Source organism: Lacerta agilis, chromosome 15 (genome assembly GCF_009819535.1).
Source record: "Lacerta agilis isolate rLacAgi1 chromosome 15, rLacAgi1.pri, whole genome shotgun sequence".
Taxonomy (NCBI): domain Eukaryota; kingdom Metazoa; phylum Chordata; class Lepidosauria; order Squamata; family Lacertidae; genus Lacerta; species Lacerta agilis.
Window position 1 is genome coordinate 28329537 of NC_046326.1, and position 13848 is coordinate 28343384.

General features: G+C 43.7%; 1 protein-coding gene across 2 annotated transcripts; it reads left to right on the forward strand.

Annotated features, from left to right (window-relative positions):
- The first annotated feature begins 855 nt into the window (after nucleotides 1-855).
- FKBP6 (FKBP prolyl isomerase 6) lies at nucleotides 856-13566 on the forward strand. 2 transcript variants are annotated; one of them, XM_033172273.1, is made up of 9 exons: nucleotides 856-937; nucleotides 4256-4373; nucleotides 5714-5803; nucleotides 6142-6344; nucleotides 6806-6925; nucleotides 8254-8448; nucleotides 9030-9139; nucleotides 10876-10966; nucleotides 11998-12090. In XM_033172273.1, exons 1-9 carry the CDS (start codon nucleotides 884-886, stop codon nucleotides 12073-12075), a joined length of 1059 nt encoding a protein of 352 aa, XP_033028164.1. In that variant the 5' UTR covers nucleotides 856-883; the 3' UTR covers nucleotides 12076-12090. The 2 variants fall into 2 exon arrangements, with proteins under 2 accessions (XP_033028164.1, XP_033028165.1); XM_033172274.1 differs by lacking the exon at nucleotides 11998-12090 and adding an exon at nucleotides 13409-13566 and having other exon boundaries at nucleotides 859-937.
- The last annotated feature ends 282 nt before the right edge of the window (nucleotides 13567-13848 follow it).

A 13848-nucleotide genomic window follows, 5' to 3' on the forward strand; every position in this document is an offset into this window, starting at 1 on the left:
CATTGCTCTGTCCCAGCTCCTGCCAACCTAGCAGTTCGAAAGCTGACCATAGATAAATAGGTACTGCTGTGGCAGGAAGATGAGATAAGCGCCACACACCATAGTCCCCTTTGACTGGATTTAACCGTCCAGGGGTCCTTTACTTTTCACCTTTACACTTTTACCTTACATGTTGTTGGATTTTGTTATTATTGTTTTGGTGGCTAATTTTTTTATGATGACAAATGTTGTACTATGTAAACCAATGTGCTTATAAGCTATTTCAAGCTCCCCTGCCCCCACTTGCTGGACCAAAAGGCATGAAATAAACCAAGTTTAAGGATTGTCATGGTTTTGTGTCATGGTGAAAACTTTATAAATGATAGAAGAGGGCAAAGTTTAAAATTTAAATCAAGGGGTAGCATCCAGTCTTAGTCACATTCAGAGCAGGGTTCAAAAGACATAGCTAACTTTGGCGCATTAATTTCATTGGGTTTACTCTTGCAAGTTAATTGGGAGTAAAAAACAAAACAAAACAAAGCGACACCCACAGGGTATCTAGCGTTAACGCCATGTCATTATTATTAACTCGAGCTTCCCCGCATTTAAGGCCGCTTCGGGAGCCCATTGTAGATGAAAAGCGGGTGTGTCGGTAAACAAAAAAAACTCTGAGGGTGAGGACTACATGCCCCATCATGCACCACACTCGCTCCCCGCCCCCGCTCCACGGACGCTGCCGAGGGCACAGAATTGGCTCTGCCGCTGGGGCTGGGCGTGGTCTGCGGCACGAGGCCTTGGCTGGGGCGTGGTCTGGAGAGGCGTACCGTGATTGGCCCGTGCGATTTGGGCGGGAAGGCTGGGCCTCCCTGTAAAAAAGGACGACGGCGAGAGCAGCAGTTGCGGGATGAAGGCGAGAGGCGGGGGCCAGGAAGAGAGCTGGCAGGTGGGGGACATCATGGTAAGCCTTGGTGCCTCTGGGCATGAGCAGAGTTCCTCCTGGCGCTCCCTTTACCGGAGAGGAGAACCACAAAGGGATGGAACCTTTTCCCTTCAGCTTCTGCCTTCCCCCTTCGAAGATAGAGCCCAACAGCTCAGGGCAACCTGAGGGGAGGCACCTGCTGAAATGAAACAATAATTGGTGATTCCTGCATCGCAGGGGGTTGGACTCGATGACCTTTGATAGTCCCTTCCAACTGTAGGATTCAATGAAAAGCACAGCTTTGCTGTGAAAGAGAGGAATAGTAAGAAGCAAAACAAACCAACGCAGCAAAATATCAGTAACATAAGGACTGCCAAAGCCAGTGCAAATCAAGGTATTCCTTTAAAAAAAAATGCACTTATGCTACTGTTCAAGTAGAATTAGCATGAACAAAAAAATATATCTTTAGGCAAGTCTCTTAATATATAATGTGTTGTATATATAGGTTTGCTTTAGGCAGTTTTGGCTAAATTTGAATTTATGTAAGAGTCCAAAACAGCCAAAGCTAGTTTACATTATATTTGCAAGTCTGTGCATCCATCATAAATTTAAGCAAATGATCTACAGCCTTCTGTCTCCAATGTATGCCCTCTGCTTTCTTGGATCGGAGGTTTAATAACATTCTGTGACACGAGTGAGGCCAAGGGCTTTGTGTGTGCGTGTATTATACATATATACAGAGGGGGGGAAGTATTTGATCCCCTGCTAAATTTGCCCTCTGATGAAGAAATGACCAGCCCATAATTTTAATGGTAGGTTTATTGTAGCTGCGAGAGACAGAATAACAACAGGAAAACCCCCAGAAACCCAGAAGACAAAAGTCAGAGATTGATGTGCATTATAATGAGTTAAATAAGTATTTGATCCCCTATCAACCAGCCAGATGTCAGGCTACCTGGTGTCCTCACTGTGTGTAATGAGCTGAGATTAGAAGCACCTGCGGTAAGGGAGAGGTCTTGCCTGTAATCCCAGCTCGTTACAGTACCTGTACAAAAGACACCTGTCGACAGAAGCAATCAATCCAGCAGATTCCAAAGTAGCCACCATGACCAAGACCAAAGAGCTGTCCAAGGATGTCGGGGACAAGATTGTAGACCTGCACAAGGCTGGACTGAGCTACAAGACTATTGCCAAGCAGCTTGGTGAGAAGGTGACAACAGTTGGTGCAATAATTCGCTAATGGAAGAAAGACAAAATATTTTTTATTTTTATTTTTTTTATTTTATTTTAATAAACAAATTACAAACTTACATATACATACATACACATACACGTATACAAATACATACAAATACATAATACAAATACACATAAAACATACCTACACAAAAAAAGCAATTACATGTAATTTTAATCCGAATGATTTTAATTAAGTAAATTCTCTAAAAATAATATCTTATTCTAGCCTCCTGAATACTTCAGTAGGGCTAAAATTATTCATAGCTCCTTCCTAGGGCTTCCCATTTTATCTCTTCATTAAATTAATATTGCATAAGCTTTCAATATATGTATTTTTATGACTAAGCCCAAGTGTCTTTTGTTTCTATTTCCTTTTCCTTTTCCTTTTTCTTTTTTTTTTCTTTTCACCCGCTTTGTAATACGGCAGGGGCTATTCCATAATTACCACTGTATTGGTGTTGTACCTTTTCTTTAGATATTGTATAAAATCGTTCCACTCTTTTATAAATTTTTCTTTCGGATTGTCTTTAATTTTCTCTGTTAAAAACGCCAGTTCTATATATTCTAGTGTTTTATTGATCCAATCCTTTTTACTTGGCACAGTCTCGCTTTTCCAAAGAGCTGTCCAAGAGAGAGAGAGAAAGCGAGAAGAAAGACAAAATAATTGCCAACCTCCCTCGGTCTGGGGCTCCATGCAAGATCTCATCTCGTGGAGTTGCAATGATCATGAGAACAGTGATGAAGCAGTCCAGACCTACATGGGGGGGGGGACTTGTCAATGATCTCAGGGCAGCTGGGACCATAGTCACCATGAAAACAGCTGGTAACATGCTACGCTGTGAAGGACTGAGATCTTGCAAAGCCCACAAGGCCTGTCTGCAGTTTGCCAATGCACATCTGAATGACCCAGAGGAGAACTGGGTGAAAGTGTTGTGGTGAGATGAGACCAAAATCGAGCTCTTAGGCATCAGCTCAACTCGCCGTGTTTGGAGGAAGAGGAATGCTGCCTACGACCCCAAGAAAACCATCGCCACCGTCAAACATGGACATATTATGCTTTGGGGGTGTTTTTCTGCTAAGGGAACAGGACACCTTCACTGCATCGAAGGGACGATGGACAGGACCATGTATCATCAAATCTTGGGTGAGCACCTCCTTCCCTCAGCCAGGGCATTGAAAATGGGTCGAAGATGGGTATTCCAGCATGACAATGACCCAAAACACAAGGCCACGGCAACAAAGGAGTGGCTCAAGGAGAAGCACATTAAGGTCCTGCAGTGGCCTAGCCAGTCTCCAGACCTTAATCCCATCGAAAATCTGTGGAGGGAGCTGAAAGTTTGAGTAGCTACATATCAGCCTTGAAATCTTACTGACTTGAAGAAGATCTGCATAGAGGAGTGGGACAAAATACCTCCTGAGATGTGTGCAAACCTGGTGGCCACCTACAAGAAACGTCTGACCTCTGTAATTGCCAGCAAGGGTTTTGCCACCAAGTACTAAGTCATCTTTTGCAAAGGGATCAAATACTTATTTCACTCATTATAATGCACATCAATCTCTGGCTTTTGTCTTCTGGGTTTCTGGGGTTTTTTCCTGTTATTCTGTCTTTCACAGCTACAATAAAATACCATTAAAATTATGGACTGGTCATTTCTTCGTCAGAGGGCAAATGGGCAAATTTAGCAGGGGATCAAATACTTCTCTCTCTCTCTCTCTCTCTCTCTGTGTGTGTGTGTGTGTGTGTGTATCCATTGAATATGTCATACTGCTCCATTGTTTATTCTAGGCTGTGGCATTAAGCAATAGTTTCATTCATTAGGAAGTTGCCTTGTACAGAGTCAGAGTACTTCCAAGTGTTATCTAGGTTGGCTCTCCAGGGTTTCAGACTCGGGGGTCACTCCCCAACCCTGTCTGGAAGATCCTGTTAGGGATTGAACCTGGGAACTTCTACATGCAAAGCAGGTCCTCTGCCACTGAGCTTTGACCAGATTTAAAAAGACATTTGAAGAAATCCATATTCACAATACAACATTAATGCTAATAATACAACAGAAGCCTGTCTTGGCATTAAGCAGTCCATAAATAACATTATGCTTTGCCATGCCCTTGTTTCCAAAGTCTTCTTACCACCGGCTGGGTCAACGGATGCAGGATGTTACTGGAGACCATGGAGTGTTGAAAGAGATTATCCGTGCCGGCTCTGGTGAAACGGTGCCTCCTGATGCATCCATATTAGGTAAAAGAACCTTGTGCTGACAAGTCTATGGTTGTGGTGTTAAGCAGGCATACTAAGGCAATGGGTAAGCCCCTCTAAATGCATAGTATTGCATTCAACAGCCACTTGTCCATTTCTTGCTGTGGCCTGGATGTTAATCCCTCCTCTTGCCAAAAGCTGACTTGTGGGACCAATAGGAGCTGGGGTGTGAGAATGTGGATCAGGACCATGTTGATGAAGGGGAAAGGATGAGCACTCTGCACCACAGTTCTGTTGTTTAAATGAGAGAAAAAACTAGACATGTTCATGCCTAGTTTGGTCTTGACTCAAATTGAAGTGGATTTTGTTCTTTTAACAAGTTAACTTGTCTTTTCAGTTGACATCTGCACCATCCAGTTTGACATTTGAATAGTGGTTTATACCACAAGTTATTGATTTCCATTAACTCCCTTTATAACCCGCCAAGAAGCACTTTATTGTGCAATTTAATATGGACTATGTGGAAGGATTTCCTGTGCACTTTCCCTCACAAGCTACTTTTAGCCATGTTGAGGGTGGCTTTCTGAATCTGAATGTTAACATTTAAATAAGAATGGTATTAGTACTTTAGCCAAGCATGGATTACGTATTTAGCCAATGACCTAAAATCTCATGTGTAAACTGTAGATTTTGTTTGTGGTTTCCATTTAATAAGCAACCCCAAACTCCCAGTTTGAAGCTCTTTTGTGCTTTTTTAGCACCCAAGAGTATGGTGGAAGTGAGCAGGTACTCTTTGGTCATATAAGTCCTTTAGACTTTAATGCAATATTCCCCAACTTGCTGCCCTTCAGGTGTTATGGACTACCATTCCTATCAGTCCCATGGGACCCAGGCAGCAGGTTGGGAAAGACTGAGTAGCTTCTAAGGCTACTGGGGAGCCCTTAGGTTTTTGCCTTCAGGTTTTTAAATGAATACAGGAAAATGTAGTTTGATGAATATTACAGAACCTGAAAAAGCATGAGCAAATGCTACACCATAATTCTAATTTTGCAATTTTTCCATAATGGATGAAATCAATGTGCTCTCAGCAAGCTCCTGGAACAATACAGCATGGCTTATTGGAAACAAGGATTGCTAGTAGTTGTCTAGATTCAGGTAGGTAGCCGTGTTGGTCTGACGCAGTTAAAATATATATATAAAAATAAACTGTCCACTAGCACCTTAGAGACCAACTAAGTTTGTTCTTGGTACAAGCTTTCGTGTGCATGCACACTTCTTCAGACACACATATAATAGTTGTCTGTTATGAATGAAAATAGAAACTATGTTCAACCTTCCTAACTGAAACTGATTTTCTCTCCTCTAACTTTTAACTTTCTCAGTGAAATTTTCAGGTTACTTGGAACACATGGACAGACCCTTTGACACAAACTGCTACAAAAGGAATCATAGACTCATGAAACTTGGTGAAGGTAAGCCCAAAATGACCATGTGTTCCTAAGAGATAATAAAATTGTGTGTGCGCACTAGCACTTCAATACAAAAACTGGACTTGTTAGGTGCATTCATGCCTAGTTTCTATGATAGTAAGCAAACTATATGGGATCCTTTAAGAGGGTGGCTAGGATTGCTCTCCACATTTCATGCATCCAAAGATTTGATTTTTCTGGGGGCCTCAGTTGGGGCCAAATTGCCCTGGGTCAGGCCCAATCTGAATTGTACCTTGGATCAGGGAGGATGTCTTCTGCTGTGACTAGTACTGCAGTACATACATTTGTGAAACAAACCTTGCCCTTTTTTGCTTTCCCAGACATCACTCTTGGGGGAATGGAGATTGGTCTGCTGACAATGAAGAAAGGAGAGCTGGCAAGATTTTTGTTCAAGCCAAGTTACGCTTTTGGAGCTGCGGGCTGCCCTCCTTTGATCCCTCCCAATGCCACAGTCTTGTTTGAGATTGAGCTTCTGGATTTTCTGGACTCAGCAGAATCTGACCAGTTCTTTAATCTGACTCCTGTAAGTTTGCTAGTTTTTCTTTATTTTTATTAAGAGATTTCTGTACTACCCTTCACCAAAGATGGTTACCGAGCAGTTTTTAAAAGATACTATAAAGCACCATACAACTCACTGGCGATTAGAAAGACAAAGGCCAGAATGGGGAGTGAGCTAGAAGCTGGGCTGCAAGCTGGGAGATGGAGCTATGCCTGATTTCTGTTTGAATCAAAGGCTGTGACTGAGAGAAGCAATACTTCAAGGGTGTTATTGCTGTGAACCCCTCCATTGTAGGATCAGATTGTATATATGTGTGTAAATAAACAATGCATCATACAGACACCACATTCTCAGCTGTCCCTCATTCTGAAGAAACCTGGAATCCCTGGAATATTGCAGCACTCAGAGATTGGGACGGTGTGCAACATTGCGGTGGCGTGCAGCAATACTAACCTCCATGACCAGATTGTGGCTTCTCTTCACAGGAGCAACAGGACCAGTTTCCACTGGAGAAAGTGCTGAAGGTGGCTGAAACCGAGCGGGAATTTGGCAATTACCTCTTCCGACAGAAGCACTTCATGGATGCCAGAGAAAGATACAAACGGGTAAGTAAAGCAAATGAGAAAGGTGGGGGCAAGTGATTCACAAGTAATGCAAAAGGGAAATTTAATTTAGGCCTGCTGCAATTATTTTCCATTCCGCAACATGCTAGTATTTGTACCTTGGTAGTCCTTTCTGGACAAACCTAGACAGCATCTTAAAAAACAGAGACATCACCTTGCCGACAAAGGTATGTATAGTTAAAGCTATGGTTTTCCCAGTAGTAATGTACGGAAGTGAGAGCTGGACCATGAAGAAGGCTGATCGCCGGAGAATTGATGCTTTTGAATTATGGTGCTGGAGAAGACTCTTGAGAGTCCCATGGACTGCAAAAGATCAAACATATCCATCCTTAAAGAAATCAGCCCCGAGTGCTCACTGGAAGGGCAGATCCTGAAGCTGAGGCTCCAGTACTTTGACCACCTCATGAGAAGAGAAGACTCCCTAGAAAAGACCCTGATGTTGGGAAAGATGGAGGGCACAAGGAGAAGGGGACGACAGAGGATGAGATGGTTGGACAGTGTTCTTGAAGCTACTAACATGAGTTTGGCCAAACTGTGGGAGGCAGTGGAGGATAGGGGGGCCTGGCGTGCTCTGGTCCATGGGGTCACGAAGAGTCGGACACGACTGAACAACAAGAAGTCCTTTCTGGTCAAGCAAAAGGCAGGGCTGGTCTCTAGAAGTCAGAGAATTTCTTTAGGTCATCCTTCGCCAGTCTGGTACCCTCCAGAGCTTTTGGGCTACAGCTCCCATCAGCCCCGGCCAGCACACTTAACTTTGCATATTATACTTACTTCCTCTCTCCTTCACCCTGCTTCCTTTGTTAGCTGCCCAAGACAGAGTGTGCTGACTGGGCTGGTGGGAGTTGTAGCTCAAAACATCTGGAAGACTGCCAGATTGGTGAAGGCTGCTGTAATGTTTTGCCCCGGAAGTTTGAGATGGGAATTGATCACCTCCTGGAATTATTTTGAAATGTAAAATGTGAAAGGAGTTGGTGATCTGATGGAAGAGAAAGTTTAGTTGAATGGTTTAAAAGCACTGTATTGTCATTTAACCACCTTAATTGTTCATTGTAATCTTATTTTATGCTTTCCCATCAGAGTTGCTTTAGATTCCTAATGCGGAAAAATAGTTTTGCCCATATTTTTTTTCAAAATCTACAATGTAAATATGTAACTGGCCCACAAATGAGAGAATATTTTTGCTTGATAGCATTTTTCTTATGTGGAAATGTTTGTCTCCTAAGTCAACATCCACACAGCCCAGTGTGTACAACAATCAATATAAGTTTTGTGTAAGACTATGACAGCACATGTTTGCGATCCCTGATTAGGCCTCTTCGCTGCTGCGCCGTGTGAATGCTGAAGAAGCTGAGCAAGTCAAAGTTGATGCTGCCAAGATTCTGGTCTTCCTGAACTTGTCTTTTACTTACCTGAAACTGGAGCAGCCAGCTCGGGCCCTTGCCTATGGAGAGAAGGCCTTGAAGCTGGATGAAAAGAATGCCAAAGCCCTCTTCAGGTGTGCTCAGGTGAGGAGGAGGAGCAGCTGTGGGCTTAGTCTTCCAAGTTTCAAATGCCTGATGGGGGGTGTGGGCAGTAAAAATAATGGAAGAGAGCACCTGAACCTGGAAGAAACCCCAGAGGCCACTTAGTCTAATGTAGGAGATGCAGAGAGGTAGCCATCTAGCCTCTGCAAGCACTTTCTGCAGCAAAATCTTTTCCACTTTCAAACACCTTTTTCAAACTCCTTCCCTTGAACATTTTATTTATCATTGCCAGGCTGAGCACAGTATCCCTTGCGGGATAAGACTGAGGCACACCTCCCACTCAAAACTTTCCACTTGAGCTCCCTTCTACTTGCATCATTCTATCTATGGGGTGGCAGCCCGGATTTCTTTAGGGCAGTTGATTCAACAAGTTTTAAGTTTCCAGGTGCACACCTGACCATGCACAACTTTTCCTTTCCTGGGCTTTCTGTACATTGCTTGTACTGGTGAGTTTTCTCTTTGCTAGTTGTTAACTTTGTGGCCATGCTGGGATTTCCACCCCCCACCCCCCCGAGGAACACCATACCAAATTAAAAAATAATAATGATTCTTTTGTCTACTAGGCATGTTTCTCTCTGGCAGAGTATGAGAGAGCTCGGGATTTTTTGGTGAAAGCTCAAAAACAGCAGCCCTTCAACCATTCCATTAACAATGAATTGAAAAAGCTGGCCAGGTGAGGGAGCTATTTCCTTACTGAAGTTAGGATAATTGGTTAGCTGTGAATTGCTATCTCTGTATATAATTGTCCAGATTTATTCCTTGTGGCGTTGAAGCTTCTATACTCTTGCAGTGTTTAAACTGTCTAGCAGACTGAGTAAGTGGGAGCACAAGAAGCGGTTAGGGGTATTGAATCACAAACTCTGTAAACTGTAAACTGGTCAATGTCCTTGCAGTGGGGTAGGCCTCAGGATCATGGGTACCACCCCCTTTCCACCTTTGGGAGCATTCTCAGGAGTTCTGTTCAATCCAGAAAAAAACCCTGTGTGGTTATCAAAACCGTGGCAGTGCTGTATGTAGAGTGTGAGCGAATAGAGTTATCCTTCCATGGCAGTACTGGGAAGGGATAATAAGGCAATTCCCTGGCTCTCTTTGAATGAATGCCTTATGGAGGTGTCAGGCTCTTCCCCAGTGCTGCTCATGAGTAACAACCGAGCCTCTTTTGAAAAACTGAAGCTATTTATTAAGCATTGCTATTTACAAGCGGAGATAATCAAAAACATGACCGTTCAATCACTACCAGAATCCGGAAGTACATTCCTTCTTCTTCCCACCCAACACCAGATTTTCGGCACCCTGAAATGATGTCTCCTGGGTCCTCTAGCTCCCCTTGCGCGGTGCCTGTGTCGGAAGCTGTGAGCTTCTGTCCGACCTTGTCTGGCTGGTGGTGCTGGGTCTTTCAGCAGTGTCACGGAGCCCTTGCTCCGCTCCCTCGTTTGGAGACAATTCCTGTGATAAGCTGGATGAGGAGGAGGAGGAGGAGTCCGTTTGCAAAAGGGGCTCTGGTTCCCTATAACTTCGTGAGCTTTCTTCCCTTGAAGAGCAGCTCTCCCTGCCCTGCTCATGAGCATGGCTTCCTCTCTCCCTCTCCTTGTGAGTAGCTGGGCTACTCCTGACAGGAGGCAAGTAGCCTTTGTGGCTTTGCCTTACCTGTCATTTGACAGGCAGCCTTTCCCTGTTCTGTTAGGAGAGGCTTGGGCAATGTTTATCCTTCACATAAGATGGCTTTCTTCATCGGCAAAAGACTGACAAAACATCTGCTTGCCGAGGCCACCTGTCCCTCTGCTCCCTCATTTGTGTGCTTCCTTTCCCTGGGCTGGGAAGTGCACAGGCCATGAGGGGGAATTCCTTGGTCCTCAAAAGCTGCCCCCCCCCCTCCCGAAACATGCTTGGAAATAGATCGCCAGCAGATCTGTGAGCCTTGGTTGTCCTGAACACATGAATTTCTGGCCGTGTTTTAGTAAGAGCAGCTCTGGCTTCCATACTTGGCCGGTGTTCTGCATAGGTATAAACACTACTGAAAAGTATTGTGGAGTTTCATGCATAAAGCAAGATCTCTCAGCTGCTGAGCTGCTCTGTTCATGAATAACTATAACTTAAGTTTAATCATACTGGCCATGTTCTACAGTTGAGACTAAATCCTGGGTTCGACTTTTGTTTGGCGAAGCCTTTGTTTCAGACATCACCAAAGCTGTGCACACAGTGAGCTATGTTAAAGGAGATGTGGGTTTTGAGCATTGAAATAAGGGCAAAAAGTGGCCAGATGCAGCTGCTGTGCCTGTGCTGGAACAGTTCGCCTCCTATTTCTGAGGAAGAACTCAAGTTCTGGGCAGGCTTAATTTCAAGACCTTGTTGTTTTTTAAACTTGGCTGGTGGACACCCTGTGATCATACAATTTGCCCTGTTTTGCAGCTGTTACAGAAATTACATGCTGAAGGAGAAGGAAATGTGCTGCAGGATGTTTGGCCCCCTCAACTCTCCTTCAGCAGGAGAAAACCTGAAGGTAACAGGCTCTGAGCCTCTTCTGTTTCTCAGTTTCATCTTGGTACTAAGCTCCCTCCTTGTGTTGTCTGAAGATTGTAGCAGGAGCATGTATGAACAGCAAGGCATTTAGTGGTAGGCAGGTGCCAAGAGAGTTGTCTTCTGAGACAACTGCACTCTGGAACTTGCTCTAGATTTTTGTAGGGCTTATGAGGCAGGACATGTCCTCTGCTACTCTCTCGCTTTTTTCACCCCTTGGATGTTGAGCAGAAATATGACTGTTGCCATGCACTGTATAGCCCCTCATCTTCCTACTACTTCCATAGTCCTTAGCCACTCTGCCCAACTTTAGGGCAGCCTTTGCCAGCCTGGTGCCATCCAAATATTTTGCACTACAACTCCCATCACCTCCAGCATCATACAGTCATGTTTGGTGATGCTGATGAGATTTGTAGTCCAAAGCATCAGGGATGGCACCAGGTTGGTGAGGCTATTTTAGGTTACTGTTCTTGGTAGATCTTGGTAACGTCTTGGGCAGCTGCCTGTTCCTGCTAGATACAAATGCCAGTTCTCATGGTTCATTATAGCAGAATTCCACTGTAAACAGGATACATGGTTGACTAGTCCCCTCACCCTGCCCTGAAATGAGAATGTCTGTAAGTGGATGGTAACTTAAGTAATAGCCCTGCCTCCCTGACCTTTCTTCCTAGAACTATTACAAACTGCTTCTCAGCTCCACTGCAAAAATACTGTACTCAACAGCTTCAAAATCGGCTTGCTGCATTGCATGTGCTGTTCAAGAAACACAAGCACAGTCCTCTGCACTCTTAAAATGAGCTAGTCTTTTGAATCCTTGCCAATGATGGCATGAACCCCTCTTTAAGACTGTAACATCATGTAAATTTACCTATCAGTAGCAGCCCTTATATTGTGCCACTCAACAATGCAGGATAAAAAGTGCCTTTCATTTATCAACAACCAGCTCTGAAAATACAGTGATTTAGATAATGGTATTACAACAAAAAGCATCTGCATTCTTCACTGTCGTTCCAGATTACATGGTTGGCTACCCTAGGTGAACAAAGCCTGCTTTCTGTTTTAGTCACTGCCAGTCAGCAGGTGATAGGATAAGTGTTAAAGTTCATATTTGATTGTTAAAAGCAGCTAGAGCAAAAGCTGAACAACTTTATTATGAACAGGTGGGGTGGGGTTGCAGAATGATGGAATTCACTTAAAAACACGTATGTGTGTGATCTTAGAATGGGTTGGTAAGGATAAGATTATTTGAATTTGGAACATGGTTGCTAGTGTAATTAGGTTAGTTGTTCATGCAGATTTGTTGGCGAAAGCAGGAAATGTTTTTTCAGCAGAATGTCCTAGTAGCTGCCTGCTATTCTGGTACCTGCAGGAGCATCCTTTCTTTGAAGCTGATCCAGCCCATCTTATCTGTGCAGCCCCTCGAGCCTCCTTTTTGATTGTGTAGCCACTGGGTGGGAATGAAAGAGACAAGCCGATCAAATGCTACTCAGAATGACTAAAGGGTTTCAGCTTGCCTACTTCTCTCTCTTTAATTAGCTCAGTGTAAAGACTTCTTCAGACATGATGTATTCAAAGAGGATGACAGAAGATTCTTGGCTGAACTCTTGTTTGCTTCTGAATGGGATTTCTTTGTGACTTCTGGGTGGTGTCAAAAGGAGGTGTGAAGCTGGCTGGGTGTTACATGATGGCACTTCAGTCACTTGCTATAGCGAGGTTCCTAAATGCTACACAATCTGTTTATGCACACCCACAAGCAGCAACACACTTGGCTTGCCAAACAGAATTGTAGGTTGCTGTGCCAGCCAGGAACCCAATGGACAAGAGCCAGATTGAGTAACCGAGGCTCTGGACCAATCTAGATGTTACATGCTGCCACTTGCAACTGTACCCCAACATCCCTTTTTTAGGCTGCAAAGCAGTTTGTGGGGGAAGAGGGGACCGGGAGGTTGACTGAGAATGGAGGAGTAGTGATTGGAGAAGTGGGAAGCTATGCCTTTCCCCCATGGAGTTTCAGATATATGTACGTAGGTCGGTCCATACTAATATGGAAGCTATTGAAAGAAAGGAGTGGAAATACAGGGAGCTGAAAATGGTGGACACTACCTGAGCAAAGGAAAATGTGTTAGCAGTAGCCCTTTGTGGTATTATTAGGTGTAGATTTGGGCTATGGTACTTGTTTGTAGCTCCTTGGGTGTGAAGGTTTAAAGGTTAACCCTTGGTTTCCTATCTCAAAATTAGTACCTGTTTTAAGATTTCTGACCATTCTAGCCATTACATTGCAATGATACAAGGGCTTGGGCCCTTGATAGCTCACTATGTAATATAGGTCACTGTGTTTTAATTGCTGTCATTTTTTAAAAGCGACCATGTCCTGACAAACTGAAATGCATGGGTTTTTTGAGTCATGATATGCTGGTCATTTCAGAATCCATCTATGCAGAAGGAAGAAACTTTTCTATAATGGGAAGGGATCCCACTTCAGTACAGCCAACAACTGCCTTCTTGTTTTTTGAAAATCCATATGGAAAAGGCCTTCCTCATTCCGAGTACTTGGAGCTGAGAAGATTACCGGTATATGGTTGTTTTATATATATATATATATATATATATAAGCACAATTTGTATGTATACTTTGTTAGTGGCATTCTGAAGTCAAGACTACTAAGAGCCTTCTTTTGAAAAGAAGGTATTTGCTCAGCATTCTCTCATTGTTTTGAAGGAACTCCTCCTGTTAGCCAGACACAGGTAGCAGATTACTCTGTTTGGATACAAATCAGATTTCCTTAACTTCCCTCATTGCCCTGGACTCAGGCTGGTGAAAGTAGGCAGCCATGGTTTTTGCTTATCTGAAAAGATGGTTACAGT

Bases quoted from the DNA above. Each gene is read 5' to 3' on its own strand.
- FKBP6 (XM_033172273.1), top strand. From the start codon at position 884: ATGAAGGCGAGAGGCGGGGGCCAGGAAGAGAGCTGGCAGGTGGGGGAC. The intron at 4,374-5,713 runs GTAAAAGAACCT...TAACTTTCTCAG, and splicing joins TCCTGATGCATCCATATTAG to TGAAATTTTCAGGTTACTTG. The intron at 9,140-10,875 runs GTGAGGGAGCTA...CCTGTTTTGCAG, and splicing joins GAATTGAAAAAGCTGGCCAG to CTGTTACAGAAATTACATGC.